This window comes from Narcine bancroftii, chromosome 8 (genome assembly GCF_036971445.1).
Source record: "Narcine bancroftii isolate sNarBan1 chromosome 8, sNarBan1.hap1, whole genome shotgun sequence".
Lineage (NCBI taxonomy): Eukaryota > Metazoa > Chordata > Chondrichthyes > Torpediniformes > Narcinidae > Narcine > Narcine bancroftii.
In genome coordinates, this window is record NC_091476.1 from 50,696,325 (window position 1) to 50,719,494 (window position 23,170).

The 23,170-nt window shown below is 39.8% G+C and overlaps 1 protein-coding gene across 1 annotated transcript; it reads left to right on the plus strand.

Annotated features, from left to right (window-relative positions):
* The first annotated feature begins 122 nt into the window (after window positions 1-122).
* Window positions 123-17,463, plus strand: LOC138740683 (protein FAM162A-like). The gene is made up of 4 exons (XM_069893674.1): window positions 123-301; window positions 2,780-2,888; window positions 7,749-7,857; window positions 16,567-17,463. Exons 1-4 carry the CDS (start codon window positions 187-189, stop codon window positions 16,672-16,674), a joined length of 441 nt encoding a protein of 146 aa, XP_069749775.1. The 5' UTR covers window positions 123-186; the 3' UTR covers window positions 16,675-17,463.
* Window positions 17,464-23,170: the final 5,707 nt, after the last annotated feature.

The window sequence follows — 23,170 nt, forward strand, 5'->3', positions numbered from 1 at the left end:
CCCTATGGGGCAAGTTAAGTTTCCCTATTCAGGGGCAAGTTTCCCCCGGGGGCGCGGTTTCCCCGCAAGGGGCGGGGTTTCCACTGCATGGGGCGTGGTTTCCCCGCACGCCCCGCCCTCTCCGGGAATCGCCGCCGCCCCGTCGGGTCATTGAAGCAGCTGGGACTTTCCGAGTGATTTGGAGCCATGCAGCGAGGAGCGAGTCTGGCTCGGCGGCTACTCGCCGCCACCACCCCGCGCCGCTTCGCCGTCCCCGCCGCGCCGCCCCGGGTCAACAAGGACCTCGGAGCCCCCAGACACGGTGAGACTCGGCGGGCGGGTGGGCTGCTGATCCCCGCCGGGGACCAGGGCGCCGCTCAGCCCCGAAACCGCGGGGAGGGAGGGAGAGGACGGTGGTGGTCGGGCAGCCTCTGACGTGGAGGGTTTGGATCCGCAGCGGTGGTGGAGGTGGGGGTTCGTCCCGGGGGTGTCCCCTCTGGTGTAAAGCAGGTCAGGCGGCGTCCTTTTGGTGGGGGTGGGGGTGGGGGTTGAAGGGACAACGTGGACGCTGCTGGAAAGATTCATCCCTATTATGTGGTTCCCCGATGCCCGTCTGGGGGTTCGTGGCGGCCAGAGCCAGAAGACCCCCTGCCAGCCCTAGCGATTTGTTGGCTTGGGGAGCAAATGCCTTATAACTCACCCTACTTGGTATAAACTCCCTTTTCTTTCCCCCCCCCCCCCCACAAATATGCTTTATTCACAATCATTTCTTTTCAAGCTAAGTAAAACATTCCAGACTTTGTATTGACATGACGGGCACTATACATGTACAGTCTCATCAATGCACATTGCAAACTCCACACAGACAGCATTCCCCCAGCGTTTATTCCCCACTCTCCCAACATATATAAATTTACATATTTTGTCTTGCGTAATGGAGTTCAGACCCTTTAACAGAATTGAGGTCCCTTTAATTTAAAAAAATTAGACATACAACAAGGCCTTTTTGGCCCACCCAGTCCTTGCTGCTCCATTTACACCCAATTAACCTGCACCCCAGGTACATTTCAAAACTGGCGCTCCCGGAGAAAACCCCTGCAGTCATGGGGAGATCTAGAAACTCCTTACAGAGCAGGATTCGAACCCAGGTCCCGATCACTGGCGCTGTAAAGGCATTGTGCTAACTGTCAAGATAAAAAATATTTGCAATCTGGAACAGAATTCTAGTCTTTTTTTACACTCAGTCATATCGATGCAGTCTCATCAATGTAGATTGTTGCATTTGATCTCTCAATACCCCTTTACCGCCTTTGTCATTTCTTTCCACCCCCCCCCCCTTGTTGGTTGAGGGGCTTCCCCTTGGTCTCAGTCCCTCAGAGCTCAGTAATGGGAGGGCTCTGGACTGTGGCCCTTCCCCACAGCGCCCTCACGTTGGCCGCATCAAATCTCAGCGCGTCCCTCAGCATGAACTCCTGCAGGCCTGGACCTGCGTTCCCCGGACCGACATCTCAGTGCGCTGGAAGGCCAACAGATTTTGGGCAGGCCGAAGAGGCCCTTTCACTGAGTTGATGGTCTTCTCCGAAAAGTAAGCCCCTCAGTTGTACTATTCAGAGGAACCTGTGGGAAATCTCTCCAGCTCCTCATGGCAAGCCTGTTCATATTTATTGAGGGAGATTTATTCAAACTGGTTTCCTTTTAAGCACAGGCTCAGTTAATTTCAGCAATTGGCCTTTTGAAGTGGTCTCTCAATTTTATTGTAAATGGTAAAAGTCTTGATATCTTGATCCATCAGCTTGTGCTTCATGGGTTAAGTGAAGAGGAAATCTATTGGATATTGGAAACTCCCTATGCCCATCCATCCATCTTTTCTTTCTCTGTTGTAATGCTTTGCTATTGTTGGAAATAATAAACAATTACAAACCACCAAGAAACTAATGTACAGAAACATTGAGATAGGCCATAAATGTTGAACAGCATGACTTCTGAGTGAATTACGGTTAAGCATTGGTTGAGATTTGTTGCTAATTTTAAAAGTTGAATTTGTCCAAGGGATTGGCAATAGGAATTCATTTCAACATCCAGGAAACAGATGATTGCTTCATCTATTACGTAGGACATGTCTGACGCATTAAGTGACTCGTGCATACTCATGTTTCCCAAATGAATGGGGAAGCTGAATTGTTGCCTGGTTTCTTTGCTGCCATGACATTTTTCAAGCTGAAGGTGACTGTGAAAGGAGGTCTGGAAACTGAGAATACATTTTTAAATAATTTGCAGAAAAGCTAGCAAGTTATGGAGATTAAATCTGTGGATAGTAGACATAGAAGGCAAACATGAGCAGACATTGCTAGAGGAACCCAGAAATCAGTGGCAGTTTAGGGTCTGAACTCCTTGAAGCAAGACAAAATATGTAAATATATATATGTCGAGGGAGTGGGGAATAAATGCTGGGGGAATGCCATCTGTGTGGTGTTTGCACGTGCTCCCTGTGACTCCTTCAGTTTCCTCTGAGTGTGGTGGTTTCACATCAGTGGGTTTGTTGGCCCCTGGTATGCAGGTGAGTGGCAGAATCTGGTTGGAGTTGGAGATAGCAGGGAGAATAAAAACAAAGTTATTGTAGGCTTGGTGTGAATGGGTGGATAATGGTCAGCATGAACTAGTGGACCGAAGGGCCTGTTTCCCTGTATGGCTCTAACACGGAAAAACATCTGCATGTGCGTACTCCACTGGGGGAAATGGGTGCCACATCTGTGTTTCTTCAGTCCAACTCTCATTAAAATTGCACTTGTATCTCTTAAAGAATGTTCTGCATACAAACTTCAAGGCCGGATACCTTCAATGTTCGACAAAAAGGTCCTGCTGTGGACTGGTCGCTTCAAAAAGGAGCAGGACATCCCAGAAATAGTTTCGTAAGTGAAGCTTTAATTTTTTAGTAAGCCAGCAATTCTATACATCTGGTTCCTTCTGGACTTCCCGACTAGTTACCAACCTGCTTTCATCAACACAGCATGAAGAAAGATCTTTATAATTAGGTGTTGGGAGAATTCTAGGTGTAGCCAGACAAGTTTTGATAAATAGTCAATCATATTCCTCCATCTGATTTACAACTTTTGTTCCGTAAGTTTAAGGGCTCTGACCACTTCACTGTTGGTGACTAGTGAAACACAGATCTGTGGATGCTATGATTGTAGTAAAAACACACAGAAATGCTGGAGGAACTCAGCTGGTCTCTCAGCGTCCATGGGAGGTAAAGATATCACTGATGTTTTGGGCCTGAGCCTTTCTTCAAGGTATCATCAGAAACAAAAAGGCATGTGAATAAAGACTGAGAGAAAAACAAGGAAGAATGAGAGGGGAGGGAATCCAGACCAACAGCCAAATGGTGTTATTGGTGAGAATTGGCGATGCCTCTGTGAAAGGAGACGGAGGGAAAAGGGAAGAGAGAGACACAGAGCTGGGGAAAGGTGACAAAGGGAAGAAGGAAGGGAGATGTTTAATGGAAACTAGGGGTCGATGTTAATGCCATCCGATCGGAGGATGCCCAGATGGAAGATGAGGTTTTGTTCCTCAGTCTGTCAGTGCATGAGACCACAGACAGTCGTGTCAGCAAGGGAATGGGATGGGGATTTGAAATGGATGGGCACGGGGAGATCCACATTATTGCAGCGTTTTTATTCAGGCATCTACCTGCTTTTTGCTCATACCTTGAAAAAGGGCTCAGGCCCGACAAGTCTTTACCTCCTCTGGATGCTGCAAGACTGTCTGAGTTCTTCCAGCATTTCTGTGTGTCTACTACTGTTTAGTGCAGCTGGATTGAAAGCTGGAGAATAAGTATGCCACGGTTCGCGTAGTGGTTAGAGCAGAACTGTACAATGCCAGCGATTGGGACTGGGGTTCAAATCCTGTGCTGTCTGTAAGGAGTTTGTACATTCTCCTTGTCTGCTTGGATTTTCCCCAGGGGCTTCAGTTTCCTCCCACCATTGTGGTTAATTGGGTGTGATGGGGCAGCACAGGCTTATGGACCAAAATGGCCTGTTACCGTGCTGGATTTCTACATTTAAATTTAATATGCCCCCTACCCTGGCTGTAACTGGGTGGTGAACTGTTGGATAACCAAGCATTTGCTCTGCTGGTCAGCTGTTGGTTTTTGCAGTGCATTGGGACAGTGGGTTCCAGCAACACTCAGAAAGCTCTGGCAACCATTTTGCCTTCATCAACTGAAATTGGTCCTCCTTTGTGACCGTGCCTTATTTAGCCCCCAGTTCAATGCAGCAGCCACTGAGCCTTTGCCGAGTTGGCTTTCTATGTTAAGTCTGATTGGAGTGATCGATCAGGTTTTCTTGTCCAAGAGTCTGCAGTGGAAAAACAAGTTTAATATAAAAGCATTATTTTACCCCCCCTGCAGCCCGCTCTAGACTCCAGTGGACTGGGGGGGGGGGGGGGGGGGTTGCTGAATCACTGAATTTAATGGCATGTTTCCAGTTCAGGCTGACCTCATTGTGAACAATGCAATTCAGGGAAAAGTGGATAAAAGAGCTGGAATAGCTAAAGTCTGTCAACAGCAAGTTGCTGTACTAAAACAAAATGGGCTAAAATATTTTTAGGCCCAAGATGAAGTAAGAGGGTAAACATTTGACAGATGAACTGTTGTATGTCGGCAGAAAACATTTTGTCAAAAGACTGAAGCAAATTCTTAGACTTGCCACAGCCAGGGTTCCCAGGTTTTTGAAGAGAGTTCAGGATTCGTGTTTCGACATGCAGCACAGTAACACCCATCCAGCCCATGCTGCCCATATTTAACCTACAACGCTCATATGGTTTGAAGGTTGGGAGGAAGCCCAGAAAACAGAGAAGATACAAACGACCGCTACGCTAACCATGCCTCCCTACATTAATCGTGCCTCCCTATCAATTAGACAATAGTCTGACAGGAATGGGGAGGAATTGGAGGTGATCTTTGTGCTTAAAGGGATACTTAACTACCAATTTGGATTGTGACTGAGCTGGGAGAAACAAATTACCAAATTGACCTTCCTAAGCATGATGTGAGTGAGAGCCGCAATAATGTCAGGTGATGCTGGACTACACAGCAGCAACAGCTTTCTGTTCTACAATTGGATGGAGCGATTCCATGGACAGTGTAGTTAAATTTATTTAACCACGTGGAGTCGATCAAAAAAGCTAAGTAGCAATCTTCAGAAGAGACATGCAAATAAATTTTATGCTTGAAATGTTTTGCATTTGCAATGACTGAAGAGGATGTTGAGAATAAAATACGGAACATAGAACAGTATGGTACAGAAACAGACCATTCAGCCCATCAGAATCAGAATTGATGGACATGAATGAGTCATGAAACTTTTGTGGCAGCATCATACTTGTACATGTTCACACCAGCCATGATGCCACTCCAGTTTTCTTGCACGTGGTCCATATCTCCATTCTCTACCTGCTCTTGAGTGTTGAAATGACTCTTAATTGCTTCTCTCTTATCAGTTTCTACTGCCTCTCCTGGCTACATGTTCTAGGCACTGACCACTCACTACATGTGTATAAAAGAAAAACTTTCCTTGCATACCTTTAAACTTTCCCCCTTTCACTCTGAAGCTATGCAGTCTCGTGTTTGACATTTCCATCCTGGGCATAAGACTAATTATGTGCCCTATCTATCAAATGTTATAATCTTCTATCAGCCTCTGGACCTCATGAGAAAACAAGCCAAGTGGAGTCAATACTCTTCAATCCAGCCAATATGCCCTCTCCAAAGCCTCCCTGTAGTATGGAACCAGAACTGCAGATATTCCATAAGCAGCCTAACTAAAGTTTAAACAGGCCTCCCAAATGTTGTGCTTAATGCGCTGACCAATGAAGATAAGCCTGTTCCATTTGCTTTTGTCATCTTCACTGAGGTATGGACTCGTATCCAAAGATCTCTGAATATAAAGGCTTCAAAGGATCTTGCCATTTTTCTGTCTTCATTTGATCCCCCAAAGTGCAACAACTCGCATGTCCAGATTAAATTTTGTGTACCATTTTTTCTCTGAGTTTCCAACTTCTCTCTATCTTTTATTGAATATTTTATTGAATCAACATATATAAGGTCATAATTATTAACCATAAAGCAATATTAACAAATATATGCTGAAGATACAAGGAAAATGATTAAAAAAAACTAAAGCTGAATCTAATAGCTAGTAACTAAAACTAATCTAATCCCATAACTAAAATACATGACTACATAACTACATAATGATTTGGATTGTATCAGATGACACTCAAGTAACATAAAATTATTATTAATTCAGGGAAAACTTCACTGGACAGGAGAATTTTTTTTTAAAATGTAATTTTAAGTAAATTATAATTTTAACCTCAGATCTAGCATAAGGGCTCCAAATTTGCAGGAATAAAAAAACATTTAGCCCTCAAATTGTGTTTTCAAAAAAAATTCTATAAAGGAATGCAACTTTGAATCTCAGCGTGCCATCTGTCTAATGTTAATGCAACATCAGATTTCCATGATACAATAATATATTTCCTTGTTATTACCAAAGCTAACTTAAATTTTATTTGAGAACCTGACAACAGAAATTTAGGAGTAACACTTTCAAAATTTCCAAACGACAATAATTCAGGATTTAATGGAAAAATTGCTCCACCAATTATTGGCAAAAATTTACAAACAGAAACCCAAGACCACATAGAATTAAAAAAAGTTTCCTATTTCTGTTCCACATCTAAAACATTGATTTGATCAATTCGATCTCCATCTATTCAGTTTCTGAGGTGTAATGTACAATTGATGTAAGGGATTATATAGTGAAGTATCTTACATTAATAGCATTAGGACATAACTTTGCCAATTCTGCTGATTTATTATCATATCTAAATCGTTTCCACCTTTATTTTGAATTAAACAAACCTATCTTAGATACTTGTCCTTGTAACAAAATATGTGCAATTGAAATAAATTTTCTAGTCATTCATTCCATCATCGAAAATTTGCTCCGAATTTGAAAGATCTTTGAAAACCATTTCTGATCCTAACTTCTTTCTCAAATAAGCTCCAAACTGAAAATAAAATAGTGTATTACGAGGAATATCTTATTTAATTATTGATCAAAAGACGTCAATCTACCGTTATCTCAACAATCATCCAGCTTTGAAACTCCTTTATTATTCCAGATATTTAAAAAAATTAGCTTATGAAAAATTTGATAAAGGATGGTGTTTTTAATGAAAGATTTCCATCAATTTCTAATTTAACTTTATTCCAAACACTAAGCAAATGTTTTAAAATCGGGGCATCGTTTATAGATTTTGATTCCCATTTATAAATAAACTCTTCTTGTATAATTTCTCCTATCATTTCTTTACATAAATTTACTTGTAAATATGAACATGTATTTATCTTTTGACAATCTTCCTCGCTTCTCTGCATTTCCACCCAATTTTGTGCATTTTGTAAACTTGTCAATCAGCTAATCTAGTTTCTAGCCAGATCAATTGCATATATATTACAAACGGTAGAGATCCCGGAACTGTCCCCTGCAGAACTGTAATGGTCACAGACCTCCAGTCAGAATCACACCACAGTCTTGCGTGGCCAAGTCCAATTTCTATCCACCTGAAACCGTTCATGATCATAGTGTGCGTGAAACATGGGTGACCCTGTGCTGCCAGTTTTGGCTGCTGTAGATGACCCCAGCAATTGGGTCATTGGACATTTCTGTAGTTCTATCCAGCTCATTTGGAAATCTCTCCAACAGCATCGAGATGCTTTATGCTGCGAGGAACAAAATAAGGGTGCAGATCTGCTACCTGATGATTGCCGTGAGCGTTCTGGCCTGTATGGTGATGGTGGTCTCAGGAAAGAAGGTATGTTCACTGACCTGCTGTTACATTTGTCAAATGCCTGCCTCCTACTGCTCTGTTCTTACCAAAGAGAGTTGACAGAGTGTTTTATGATCCTGTATGAAAAAAGTATCAGCCATGTCTCACTCTCCCCCATTTTAATCTTCAATGAATTTGGATCCCTCTCTCTCGGTGTTCTGCAACCATCCAACCTGAACTGTGTCTGGTCTATGTCCCTCTCGATATTCCAGGCCTGGGAAGTGCTCTCGGGCTATTGTAGTAAACATATGTAAAGTTTCTTGTGCCAACGAAGCCAGATTTCTCTCCTAAATAGTGACTGGTCAGATTTTCAGATCAGATCAGATTTCAGAATTATTGTCAGAGTATATGCATGACATCCCAATCAACCCTGCAATTCTTTTTTTTATTGTGGATGAGGCAGAATTACCACTTAATGGTGGAGCAAAAAAAAACTACATGTAAACAAATAATGAACTGTAAATGGATAACAAATGTAAACAAACTGACTGCAATACTGAGAGAATTAAAAAAATCAATAATGTGCAAAAATAAGAGTCCTTAATTGAGTCGGTCATTAAGGAGTCTGATGGTGGAGGGGTAGCAGCTGTTCCTGAATGTGGTGGTGCAAGTCCTGTGGCACCTGTACCTTTTCCTGATGGCAGCAGCGAGAACATTGTGTGCTGGGTGGTGGTTCTTTGATTGTTGCTGCTTCTCTCCGATGGCAGCTTTCTCTGTAGATGTTCTCAATAGTGAGGAGGGTTTTCCTGGGTTGTGTCCACTACCTTTTGCAGGGCTGTACACTCAGGGGGTTGGTGTCCCTATTACCAGACCCTGATGCAGCCGGTCATCACGCTTTCCACTACACCTCTGTAGAAATTTTTCATGGTTTCTGGTGTCATACCAAACCTCTGCAAACTCCTGAGGAAGTAGAGGTGCTGACTTGCTTTCTTCACAATGCCATTAGTGTTGGGTCCAGGAAAGATTCACTGAGATAGTGACTCCCAAGAGCTTAAATTTGCTCACCCTCTCCACCTCAGGTCATTTGACTCATTGCTACATGTGACAACTTGTTTACAAATGGCAACACTCTGCATCTGTGACCAGAAGGTATCCTCTCTGGAGGCATCGCAGCTTGATGGGAACTGTACTGCCCAAGACCTCAAGAAATTGAAGAATTCTGAACACAGCTCAGATTGTCACATAAACCTACCTCCCCTCCATCAACTCCTTCATCTCCTGCTGCCTCGATAAAGCACTAAACCACCTGAAGGATCTATCCCACTCCATCATATTCCCCTCTTCCCGTCAGGCAGAAGATACACAATGTTGAAAATATGCACCATCAGATTCAAGGACAATTTCTTCCCTGCTGTTATGACACTATGAATGGACTACTCATTCGTGATGTTTCTTTGCATTGTGTAACTGAACTTTTAGTCTTTAACAATGCCCTTTTATTTTGCACAATCTTTGCCTGCATAGCCCGCAAAACAAAGTTTTCCCTGTATCTTCGTGTACATGACAATACTCAAATCAATTGGACAGGAACTTCCTGCATCTGCTGAGAACTTTCAAAAATAATTAATCAGCATGTCAGTCCCCAAATTTTTTCTTTTTTAGTGATCCTGGCATAACAGTAGTCTGTGATGTTCACAACTTGCCAGGGCCTTACAGATTACCTCCAAACCTTCCACCTCTGCTACATGGAGGATAGTATCAGATTAACTACCACCTGGGCCCTAGACTGATATTTAGGAAGGACCCCCCCTGACCTTGCCCCCCCCCCTGCCTCACAGCCCCCACCCTTTGTTGAATAGAATTAAGTGAAATTGTTCCATTTATTACTTTTTGGGCGTGATGCCCTCACATGTTCTAAATTTACCTGCCGGGGATGTGCTGGGTGTTTGGTTGGAAGAGAGGAGGAAAACCTTCATAAAAATCAAACAAAGTTTTACCTTTCAGAAGTCGTCTGAGAGCCCCAAATAATTTGAAAAGTCTGTTGGATACAAAAAGAGAAATGAAATCAGTTTTTTTTTAAAAAAAAAGTCTCAATATAAAATAAGACAGGAGAAGGGAGAGTCTTTTTTTTTTTTAAAAAAAAAAGTAAACCTCCCGTGAGTGACATTGCATGAGCCGAGCTCTGTTGCAGGAGGCAGGCCTCAGACTCACCCGCGCCTACAAATGGGAGCATTGATTGCCAGGAAACATTGGGACCGGCGGAGCCCAAATTGATAGATGGGACTGAGACCCCAAGGCTGATTGACAGGTGAATGCAGCACTTCTGCGAGCCTTGATTGGGACAGGTGGAGCCAGGACAAACACGAACCCATATTGACATAGGTGTACCAGTGGTTGTGATGGGCCCCCTTACCTTCAGCCTACTCGGCCTAATGGTTAATCTGCCACTGCTGGAGGGGTGTGAAGTTGTGAAACTATTCACTACTTTAAAATGCCCTTGCCTTGGAAATATTGTCACTAGATCTCTGCCCTGGAGGGTTAGACCCAATTATGATGAGGATGGATCAAGTGGCCAAGAGTAGTAAAAGTCATGGATATATACTTGAACAGAACCGAGCCAGGCCCACTGTGTCCCTGCCGATCATCAATAACCCCATCCATACTAATCTCATTTGCCAGTCTATGGCCTTCAAGGTCTTGGAAATTCAGGTGCTTGTGCAAATCTTAAATGCTGCCTCCCCCACCAGATCAGGAGCCTCCATGTCCGGTTAAAGAGTAAAACAATGAATGCCCCCCTCCCAAAATATTGAGTTTGAAAATATTTTTAAAAATGGCTTCGGGGGGCGTGGCAAGATAGCATAGAGTCTAGATGTGTGATCTCGACCTCTCTGGCCAGACTTAAGTACCTATTTTTTCACTCTTTGTTTTCAAGGTTAAACTTTTTAAATTTTATTTTAAAGTATCAAGGAATTATGATGGCCACTAATGGTAAAAAGATTAAACCTCAAGTGCAGAAGAAGTTACATTTTCAAAGTGCTGAAGATTTGGGGCCTAGACGACTTGATACAGCCTCAGGCTTAATCTCTTCAGTGTCTAAACCTCAAAGACTGCCTGTGGGAGTTGAAAAAAAAGTCTATTACTCACCAAGTGAAGGAAATGCATCAGGAAGCACTTCAATCTGAAGAAATCACTTTTCTTCGTGATTTCATGAAAAAACAATGAGATGCAGGAGTCTAGACCCGCAGTAAAACTTTTAAAATGCCTTCTGTTGAGTTGCAGCAGGAGCTGCAGTTACCTTGTTCTGCCACTACGTCAGAGAGAGCAGGGCTGACCTTTTCTGACCTACAGTGTATGCAACTAAGTGATATTGTTCAAGCTGTTATAAAACCTTTGACATCTCAAATGAATGAAATGGCTAAAATGAATACTGGTATAAGTTCAGAATTAAATATGGTTAAGACACATGTGGGTGCATCTTATGAAGAATTTAAAAAATTTCAGACTGCTTTTTTGGACTGTAAACAACAAGGTTTTATAAAGAATAGATGTGCTTCAGATAACATTTTGCTCATGATTAGTTTGATTAATAGATTTCGACAATCTTCAGATCATCTGATGGTGATATCTCTAGATGCAGAAAAGGCATTTGATAGAGTTGAATGGAACTTTTTGTTTAAAGTTTTGGAGAAATTCAAGTTTGGTCCTTTTTTATAGGTTGGATTAGGGCTCTATATAGTAAACCGGTAGCTAGAGTATTGACAAATGGTTTGATTTCGGAACCCTTTAAGCTATCTCGATCAATTCATCAAGTTTGTCCTTTATCACCGGCTTTATTTCCATTAGAGATTGGACCTTTAGCACAATTGATAAGACAAAATACACAGATACAAGGTATGAAAGTTTTAGACGAGGAATATAAAATTAATTTATTTGCTGGTGATGTATTGGTGTATTTAACAAACCCAGATCAGTCACTTTTGCACTAAAACGGTCAACCAGTTTACCTATCTCGGCTGCACCATTTCATCGGATGCAAGGATCGACAACGAGATAGACAACAGACTTGCCAAGGCAAATAGCGCATTTGAAAGACTACACAAAAGAGTCTGGAAAACAACCAACTGAAAAACCTCACAAAGATTAGCGTATACAGAGCCGTTGTCATACCCACACTCCTGTTTGGCTCCGAATCATGGGTCCTCTACCGGCATCACCTACGGCTCCTAGAACGCTTCCACCAGCGTTGTCTCTGCTCCATCCTCAACATTCATTGGAGCGACTTCATCACCAACATCGAAGTACTCGAGATGGCAGAGGCCAACAGCATCGAATCCATGCTGCTGAAGATTCAACTGCGCTGGGTAGGTCACGCCTCACAGTTCGGCAGGCAGCATCCTCCTTTGAAGAAGACCGCAGAGCCCACCTCACTGACAAAAGACAAAGGAGGAAAAACCCAACCAACCAATTTTCCCTTGCAACTGCTGCAACCGTGTCTGCCTGTCCCGCATCGGACTTGTCAGCCACAAACGAGCCTGCAGCTGACATGGATATTACCCCTCCATTAATCTTCGTCCGCGTAGCCAAGCCAAAGAAAGAAAGGAAAGAGTATTATTAATTTGAAATGGACTGATCGAATTAAATATTTGGGTATAATTTTGAATGTTAATTATCAACAAATTAAATTAAATTATGTTCCGTTAATGAAAAAAATTAAAACTGATTTGATCAAATGGAAAGATTTACCTATTAATTTAATGGGTAGGATAAATACAGTTAAGATGAATATCTTTCCGCATATACAATATTTGTTTCAATCTATTCCGTATTTACTTGATATTTTTTTTTCAAGATTTGAATAAAATGATTAGGGAGTTTTTATGGAGAGGTAAATTTTCGAGAGTAGCTTTGGATAAATTAACTTGGAAATTTGAGTTAAGGGTATTACGTTTACCACATTTTCACAATTATTATGAAGCAGCCCAACTTAAATTTATTAGTTCATTGATGGATTTGGTATGGCCTCCTAGTTGGGCCAAAATTGAGATGGCAAATATTTCTGAATTTGAAATATATCAATTTTTGTTTAGATGGAATATAAATTTGTTTCAACAATATAATGTGCCTATACTAAAACATTTAATGAAGTTATGGATAAAGAAAAATAAAATGACAGGCTCTAAGGGTAAATTATCAGCTTTGACTCCGTTGTATAATAATCAACTTATTCCTTCTTCAAATCATAATCGAAGTTTATTGCATTGGAGATTTAAAGGTGTGAAAAATATGGGAGATTGTTTTAGAGGGTAAATTTTTATCTTTTAATCAGATGAGGGAAGGTTTTGGTATTGATAAGAACTCTTTGTTTCTTTATTATCAAATTCGATCTTTGGTATATGTATGTTTGGTAGAGATATGATTTTACCTGAAATGACTAAATTTGAGACTTCTTATGAAGGTACCAGAGAAGGGTTATATTTCATCTATGTATCAAATATTACAGGATGGTATGGATAAAAAGGTTTGGGATAGATCTAAAAGTAAATGGGAAGTGGATACTGGTTTTATTTTTTCTAAAGATGATTGGTTAGATATCTGTTATGATAGTGTAACTAGATTGATAAATGCTCATTATGCAATGATTAACTATAATTTTTTACATCAATTATATTTAACACCTGAAGAATTAAAAAAAGTATGGTTTTCATGAATCAGACATGTGTTTTAGATGTGGTGATACGGTTGGAACTTTTTTTCATGTCGTTTGGTCATGTATACATATACAATCTTTTTGGAAGAAAATTCAATCATTTTTAGTATATCTGTATAAGATTAAAATAGTTTTAGATCCAACAGTATTTTTATTGGGTAGTTTGCAACCTTTGAAAGGTGTGGGATTAGATAAATTTCAGCTTGCAATTGTATATTTAGCTTTATCCGTAGTGAAAAGATGTATTGCTAGTACATGGAAAGATACAAATATGATTGATATTAATAGATGGCATAATGAGATGAGATATTGTTTAATAATGGAAAAAATAATGTATGTTTCACTTGATAATTATAACTTTTTATTAATAAGTGGTTGTTATATTCAGAATATTTACATTTCAATTTACATTGATTAGATCTTAATATGTATATTTAATTTTTCTTTAATATTTTTTCTTTTTTCTTTATGGCTCTCCTTAGGAGAGTTGGCTTTTCTCTTTTTTATATATTAAAAATAACATTCATGTTTATGTTAATTGTTGTATATGTCATATTATTTGTTTTTTGAACAAATAAATAAAGTTTTTAAAAATTGGCTTCGTTTTACAGTAATGCTACCAAGTCCAATTGATTCCAGATCATCTGTGCTTTCCTGCTCTTGTGATAGAATAGATCTAGTTATCGAGTGTGTTCTGCTGATGTTAAGCAAGTGAGCCTCCAGTGTAGATTGTGTAACAGCCCTGTTATATGGTCATTGGAGAATGAACTGATACGAATTAACTTCAGGCAAGAACTGTAAAGATTCCAAGCCTGCCTGGTATATTTAATGATACTGCATGGGGATTTTTTTTCTGTGTTGATTGCAGCCACGCAGACAAAGAGGAGACCACAAGACTGAAATCAGTCCAAAAAATATATCAGTATTGTCATATTTTAATTTTATGTTGAAAGCAGAGAGCAATTGAATATGAAAATTCAGCCACTTCAACATCTGGTAATACTTGATCTGGACAGATTCAATAAATTGAATTCTTGTTGGCAAATATATTCCTTATGAGGATAGAGGACTTACTGGGAGTTGGAGTGGTTAAGATTTGATCAGTTTGCAAATCATCTTAAATATGCCTCTCGGAATCATTTTATTCTATCTAATGAAGGGGCCCAGCCGTTCATCGTGGTACTAATGAAACTTGGCTGACTCTTTACTGCTCCTATGTAAATTGGAAAATCTGAAGACTGTCATGGTAACTAACTGAGGATGGTAGCGCAAGATTAAATGTCCCAGAGAAACAAGCAGTCACAAAATACCCAGGTAATAAATACACATAACAAGATTACTCTTCGAGGAAGCTGCCCTCAGTGGAATTGAAGAAGGATGAACAAAAGACAGCAAGACTCTCAGATTATTGGTTTACATCACGATTTGCCGGCAAGCTGAATTATAAATACAGTATTTGGCCTTCAAGGCATAATGGGAGCTGGAAGAGTGGGTGGTACTAATGGAGAGGGTTCCAGGTCGGCAAAGGAAGCGGATATCACCCCTTTCCCCAGGGTCTGAGAAGGTCAAAGGAGGCTTGGTATTGGATAGATTGGACAAAGTGGAATTGTGGGTGTGAAGCTCCAAATTTAAGAAGTTTAACGTCGCCATAGGAAAGAACCATGGAGCTTGTAAAGGGGGAAGTGCTCATGAGGATCATGGACCTATTGGAGGTAGAAGCAGTTTGCAATTACGTGCCCATACATGTGGAATGCACTTAAGTTCCTCTTCACACCAGGGAACTATGGGCAATAAATCAAAAATTAAGACGAGTTGCTAACCTCTTGCGGGAGGGAGAGCTTCAAAGCTTTAAACTACAGTTACAACTGCATAGGAGTACCATAATTCAGGTTAACACTACTGGACAAAGCAGGCAGGAGTTAAATGTATGGAAGAACACAGTATGGTAAAAAGATGCCCTGTTGTGTCCTCTTGTTGAGTCCGCACAGCACTTCCACTTGTCAACAGCATGCTGACCATTAATCAGTGTACGGTAAAACCCCTGGTATCCAGCACCTGGAGGAATTGGTAGATGCCAGATAAGTGAATTTTCAGGTTGCTTGAGATGGCATGTTGCATGGTTTGGTGAACTAACAGTGAGGTGTGTCAATTTTAAACCTGTAATTTTAACTTTTTTTTTGCCTATTATTTGAGACTACTGGTTGCTTGAATTCCGAATAACCGAGTTTTGCTGTATGTGGGTGGCTTGTGGTCAGCTTGCACTCGATGGGCTTAAGAGCCTATTTCCATGCTGTACCTCTCTATGCCTGTGAGAACCATTTGTGTTAATCCTCAACTCTTGTTTTGTGCAACACACACACACACACACACACACACACACACACACACACACACACACACACACACAAAATTTACAATGGCCAATTAACTTCTCGCCACAGGGCATGTTGGTATTTGGTGTCTTTGAACACCAATACCTTTGCATCTCTCACTGAGGACATAGTTCAGCTTCCTATTTGTTCTATCAGAGTGGATGACCTGGCAGGCATTTTTCCCAAATCATAGTCCATCATATCCCTTTAAAATCTCCCTGTATCATTCATTGCCCACTCTACCACCAAACATGATATCATGGATATTTTACACTTGATCCCCTTGTTGTCCGATTCGTTGCCATATACTGAAGTACCAACACCTTCTAGTTCCCACTGGTCACAGCCTGCCAATCTGACTGTTCCGTTTTTATTCCCATTACGCTCTGGTCAACTTGGCGAGGACTTTGCACAGAGGAAGTCTATCTCTGTTCTAACTTTAGGGAAGTGAGACCAAATGTCTAGGAAGTTGAAGAAATACAAGGGAGGGCTGGTCATGGTCACCTTGGCCCCTAGTCTGTATGGGCCCTGGTCATTTGTGCTGTCAATCACATGAAGTTCTGGTGGTGTTATGAGTTTAAACTCTCCTTTCCAATTCGAGCAGTTTGGATGCTCAGTATTATAAACTCCCAAAGCAAACCTCATTCATCACACTCCTCTTCTTTCTGTTTGTAGGCATTTAAGCAGCATGAAAACCTTACTAAATGGAACTTGGAGAAAAAAGCCAAGCTGAAAGAGCAGTACTTGAAAGAGCATGGGGATGTCGGTGAGAAGGTGCAATAAGTGGGCAAAAATTCAACAGCTCCAGTTTATCAGTGGATAATGTCAGCACTGGCTGTGGATCTTCAACACAAGACGGGTGCACAGGAACATCAATCTTTTTAATACTTGCTCTTTAATCCACTCTCGCCACTTTTCATCAGCTCCTTCTACCTTGTGTTCTGTAATAATAATTCTGTGTTTTCCAAATATGTCATGCTTTTCAAATTAGACCTAGTCGTTGCAAAGTGAGTGTTTACACCCAAGGAGATTCTGTCCTGACCCATTATCTCATTTAATGGGTTACCATCTCACTGAGGGATTTTGGGTGTATTTTCAAAGCCTCATGTTCTCAATAACAAAGGCCAGACCTCGCGCACTTATTAAATTAATAACCTTGTTATGTAGCTTGTGATTTTGTTCTGGTACCCAGTGTGTGCTGTAATACCAGTTCAGTTCTAAGGCAGTCTCACATTAATTTCCACTCTTGCCATTTCTAGTTTTACATACATTTGTGGTACTTTGCTTGCTAAAAAAAACTGGTTGGTGGTGCAGTTATATTTGAACGCACATGTTTTTTTAAATGCTTTTTTTTCCAGCATAGAAAGTAAAACATAGTGACCTTTACCATATGATCCCACACCTCACTCGGGAGCTTATTCCTCAGCCTTAAGAGTCTGTTTTTAAGACTCAAAACATTCAGAAATACTTTAAATATAGAGTTTTAGTAAAATTTAATTGGTTTATTCATTGAACAAGGTTCATGTTTGATACTCTTTTGTGAAAATTTGAGTAAAAGTATTTTCTGCATCACATTGTCTAAGTGAATATTTATTTGGTTTCAGTCACTTCATTTAAAGTGACAACTTCCTCACAACTGTTTGCAAGGCTGCTGTCAGTGAACTTGTTTATTTCGGGCTCATTTTAGTTCAGAGCTTTTATTGATGACTTGGACTTACTCAGTGAGAAATAATCTGAGAGATCATCTTGCACCAACTACAAGCAGGATGCAAAGTTTGCCAGATGTTTGTCAATACAGGTACAGTTCCCTGTATCCAAAACGCTTGTGTGTGTGTGTGTGTGTGCATGTTGCACAAAACAAGAGTTGAGGATTAACACAAATGTTTTTCAGTTTTTGGGTTAATTAGCAGCATACCTGTATCAGCGGTTAAACAATAATAGCCAACAATGGCCGGCTTTTTGAGGGCCAACATGACATCACAAGATAAAAATTCACATGAAATAACGTTTAATACTTAACACAGATAAACTTGATCTCTGGTTACAAAAGAAGATAAATTCTCCCCAGTGATTTCCTCCAGTGTCGTCTCCCTTATTAACAATGGTTTTTGCTGACATCAGTCACCAACACCTCTCCCCCTCCCCCCCAAACCTCCACCAGGCAGTGAAGACACTCATTCACAGGTGATTACAGAGTTGCTCAGAATAGACCATTTTCTCATTTCGAACAAACCAGATAAATTCTGAGACAAATGAGGCAATAGATCTTGGAAGCTGAAGCAAAAAGGAAACTGCTGGAGGAATTCAGTAGGTCAGGAAGCATCTGTAAGGGGGAAAGAGATTGGCAATGTTTCTGGTTGAGAACCAACAATAGGATTGAGAGGGCAAAGAGAGATAGCCAGTACAAAGAAATGAGGGTCATGGAGTGGTACAAAGTTGACAAGTGACAACTGGAGCAAGTGAGGAGGAGTTGTTTGGCAAATAGAGTTAGTTGAGACAGGGAAGGATGGAGACTGCGACAGAGCCCAAGGGGTGGTGAGGAGACGGCAGAGGATTAAAGATTCCACCACACGGTTAGTACAGCACAATTGCAGTGACAGTGATTCAGTTTTAAATCTGGTGCTGTCTGAAATGGGTTTGTGCATTCTCCCCATCACTTGTGTGGGTTTCCTTTAGATGGTCTGGTTTCCTCCCATTGTTCCAAAGAAGTACAGAGATTAACAGGCTAGCTGGTCACATGGGTGTAATTGGGCAGTGCGAGCCCATGGGCTGGAAGGGGCTGTTACTGTGCTGTAACTACATTAAAAAATTCAAGATTCTGGAATTTATTAAGAAAAGAAAGTGATTATCAAGTTAAAAATTTTTATTAGAACAATTAGGTCATGATTTAAAACCACCTAGACAATCTTTGTTAGAATTATTATTTACAATAGAAAGATTGGTGAGAATGTATGGAGAAATATATGTAGAGACAATATGGTGAAAGTAATGTACGTTATAGATGAGTTCAGTATAATTTCGTACATCAATTACATTTGACTCTGTTAAAATTGGAAAAGTTTCAGCTTATATGTTTTAAGTGTGGTCAGGACTTGGGTACTTTTTTTCATTCGACATGGACTTGTTCTTGGGTTTAAACTTTTTGGTTGAAAATTGCATCATTTTTAGAGCAGATGTTAAAAATAAATTTACATTTCGATCCAATGTTAGTTTTGTTAGGAGATATTAAATCAATGGCTTTAAAATTGAAACTAAATATGTATCAAATTGAATTTTTTCATTTATCATTAGCGGTTTCTAAAAAGTGCTTGGCTATTATGTGGAAATCGGATTTAAATTTAGGGATGAAAAGATGGCATAATGAAATGAAAGGCTGTATTCCTTCAGAAAAAATTACATACAATTTGAGAGATTTTTTTTATAAAGTTTGGAGCCCTTACTTGAAAGCTATTGATGTTAAAGTATGAGGTCACAGACTGCTCCAGTGGATGTCTTTATTCCTGCAGCCAAGGAGCTTTTTAGGTATAAAATTTTAAGATTAAATAGTGATTTTTTTTCTTTCTAGTTGAGGTAGGGAGGGTGTTAGTGGGGAGGTGGGGAGGGTTTTTTATATATATTTTAAAAAAATCATACTATGTATGTATCTAGATGTAATTATTGTTTGTTTTTGATGATTAATCTTAACTATTAGAAAAAAGAAAAGAAAGCGATGAGTGAAGCTAGATAAAGAGTGATGGACAAGAAGGAACAGTGAGGGGAGAGATTAGCAGACCCAGTGGGAGGAGAGTGTGAGTGATGGGCAGGTGGAGTAGGCGAGGGAGAAGCTGGTTAACAGGGAACCTGAACAATTGATTCCATGCTCAACATTCAAAATGCAAGGGAACATCTGTGTGTGCTCGTGTAGTTTGAGTATATAATGCAAGCTTAGCACCAGCCAGTCTGTTGCCCACTTCATCCAAACCAATGCATTTTGTTTGGTGAATGCTCCTCAGAATTGAATGCAGTGGGATTTGACCACTTCCATTTGATTTCCAGATCTCTTGTAATAAATATTAACAATTTGTCATTGGCATTTATATTGTACTTAGAACCATTGAACACTACAGTACAGAAAATAAGCCATTTGTAAAATTGTAAAGATATGGATCGAATAGTGACATTCAGACACCAGACAGAGAGTCTCCGGAGCCTTCAGACGACTTAAATCTTCCAATTATGATGGTAATCTGTGAATCGGCCCCACTTCTTGTCAAATTAAAACTTGATATCTTTAAGGTTGTATCTAATTTTCTCTAAGCTTAAACAGGACAACATCATGTAACCATTAGGCATGAGTGGTGGAGAGTCATCTGTCCATTTCATTAAAATTGCTTGACTAGCTATCAATGAGGTAAAAGCTAAAAATTTTATCTTGAGTTGAAGTCAAAAGTATATCATCTCGAGAACAACCAAACAAAGCAATGAGAGGACATGGTCATAATTTGATCTTTAGAATCTTTGATTAAGTGAAAAAAAAATTCATAATTTTTCTAAATTAGGACATTCCCAAAATATATGAAACAATGAGGCTTCAAAGATTTTACACCTACTGCACAGTGGATCAACTGCTTAAAAAAATGAGATAATTTGATTTTAGACGTGTGTATCCTATGCAACACTTTAACTTGTAACAAACAATGTGCACAAAATGAGGATTCATTAATCAAGTATGGAAATCCAATCTTGGTCTCAAAATGATATGTTCAAATCGTGTCCCCAATCTTTCTTAATCCCAGTCATTGAGGCTGTTCTTAAATCTAATAAATTATTAGATTTCTGGGAGAACTGCAAATTAAAAAGTAAATCGATAGTATTTTTTTTTGAGATTAGAGGAAAATCAAAGTTTAGATCAGTGGTTCTCACTTTTTCTTTCCACTTACATACCACTTTAAATATTCCCTATGCCTTGGGTGTTCTGTCTTTAGTAAGGGATTGCTTAAGGTGGGATGTGAGTGGAAAAAAAAGTTTGAAAACCACTGTTTTAATTGTTCCTAATTGACTCTTTATGTGTACGGTTTCATAAATCCAAAGGAAATGGGCCGATGACAATTTTTCTCAAGCAAAATATTTCAGTAACAATTGGGTCTAAAGCAGTGGTTCTCAACCTTCCCTTCCCATTCACATCCCACCTTAAGCAATCGCTTACTAATCACAGAGCACCAATGACATAGAGAATACTTAAAATGGTATGTAAGTGGAAAGAAAAAGGTTGAGAACCACTGACTTAGATGACCAAAATGCTTAACTTGTAAATATCTAAAAAAAATGTCTATTAGGAAGTTTAAATTTGTATTTCAATTGTTCAAAAGAAACAAAATTCTTTCGAATAAAAAGATCTCTAAATCTTTTGATACCTAATCTGAACCATTTCTTAAAACCTGTATCTAACAAAGAAGTTTGAAAGAGATGGTTATCTATAATAGGACTGGCAAGAGAGAAACTATTATAGCCAAAATAAATCTTAAATTGTGTCCATATTCTCAGCCTATTTCTCATTATTGGATTATGTGTCAATTTAAAAAAAGAAAGGTGTAAAGAGGAATCTAAAATTGCCAACATAGATGAATTTTTAGAGAATTTCAATTCAATGTTTACCCAAGAAGGTCGGTTCACTAGTTTATCAAAATTTACCAATAAAAGTACGTTACGTCTGTTAACCACTCAATAGTAAAATCTAAGATTTGGAAATGATGATTCCCTGTTCCATTTAGTCTTTTGAAGATAAGCATTATGTGAGGCTGTTTTCCTTGCCATTTGTATGAAGAAATAAACTAATTCTCTGAATCAAAAAAAGATTTGAGAATGAAGTTTGGTAAAGCTTGAAAAAGGAACAAGTGTTTAGGTAAAATGTTCATTTTAATTGAATTGCTAGATCCATATCTTTACAAGTTGACCTTGGTTAGAGGGAGGGGTTCGATTAGTCAGGATTTTTTAAAAATTTTTTAGATTAATTAGTTAAATATGGGTTTGAATATGGTTTATCATGGATCACATTGTTAATTAAGATCGAATCTACCCTTTGTTTATATAAAGGATTGTTTAATTTTGTCTCATCTATTTTCTATCCAGAACTCTACTGGGATAAAATATAAAGGGATAAACTGTTGAATATCATATTTATAGAATTTGATGTCTTAAAGAAAAAAGTCAAATAAACAATTGTAGATAGGTTTTTGATTTACATTATATGTTGAATATGATATATATATATATATATTACATGACCTGTTTGTTATTATTAGATACCTTTGTACAATCAATAAAAAATGTTTAAAAAAGAAAGAAAACAGGCCATTCAGCCCTTCTAATCTGCCTCCACTGACCTGCATCAATTCTATAACCCTCCAGACCTCTCCCATCCAGGTATTTATCCAATTTATTCTTAAAACCTATGGAATTTGTATATTCTTAAAACTTATAGACAAGTGGTTCTCAACCTTTTACTTTCCACTCACATACCACTTTAAGTATTCCCTATGCCATAGGGAATACTGAGGCGCCTGCAAGCTCACACCAAGACACAAGAGAAACTTGTCCGTGAACTACTCTTTGCAGACGATGCCGCTTTAGTTGCCCATTCAGAGCCAGCTCTTCAGCGCTTGACGTCCTGCTTTGCGGAAACTGCCAAAATGTTTGGCCTGGAAGTCAGCCTGAAGAAAACTGAGGTCCTCCATCAGCCAGCTCCCCACCATGATTACCAGCCCCCCCCCACATCTCCATCGGGCACACAAAACTCAAAACGGTCAACCAGTTTACCTATCTCGGCTGCACCATTTCATCAGATGCAAGGATGGACAATGAGATAGACAACAGACTCGCCAAGGCAAATAGCGCCTTTGGAAGACTACACAAAAGAGTCTGGAAAAACAACCAACTGAAAAACCTCACAAAGATAAGCGTATACAGAGCCGTTGTCATACCCACACTCCTGTTCAGCTCCGAATCATGGGTCCTCTACCGGCACCACCTACGGCTCCTAGAACGCTTCCACCAGCGTTGTCTCCGCTCCATCCTCAACATCCATTGGAGCGCTTACATCCCTAACGTCGAAGTACTCGAGATGGCAGAGGTCGACAGCATCGAGTCCACGCTGCTGAAGATCCAGCTGCGCTGGATGGGTCACGTCTCCAGAATGGAGGACCATCGCCTTCCCAAGATCGTGTTATATGGCGAGCTCTCCACTGGCCACCGTGACAGAGGTGCACCAAAGAAAAGGTACAAGGACTGCCTAAAGAAATCT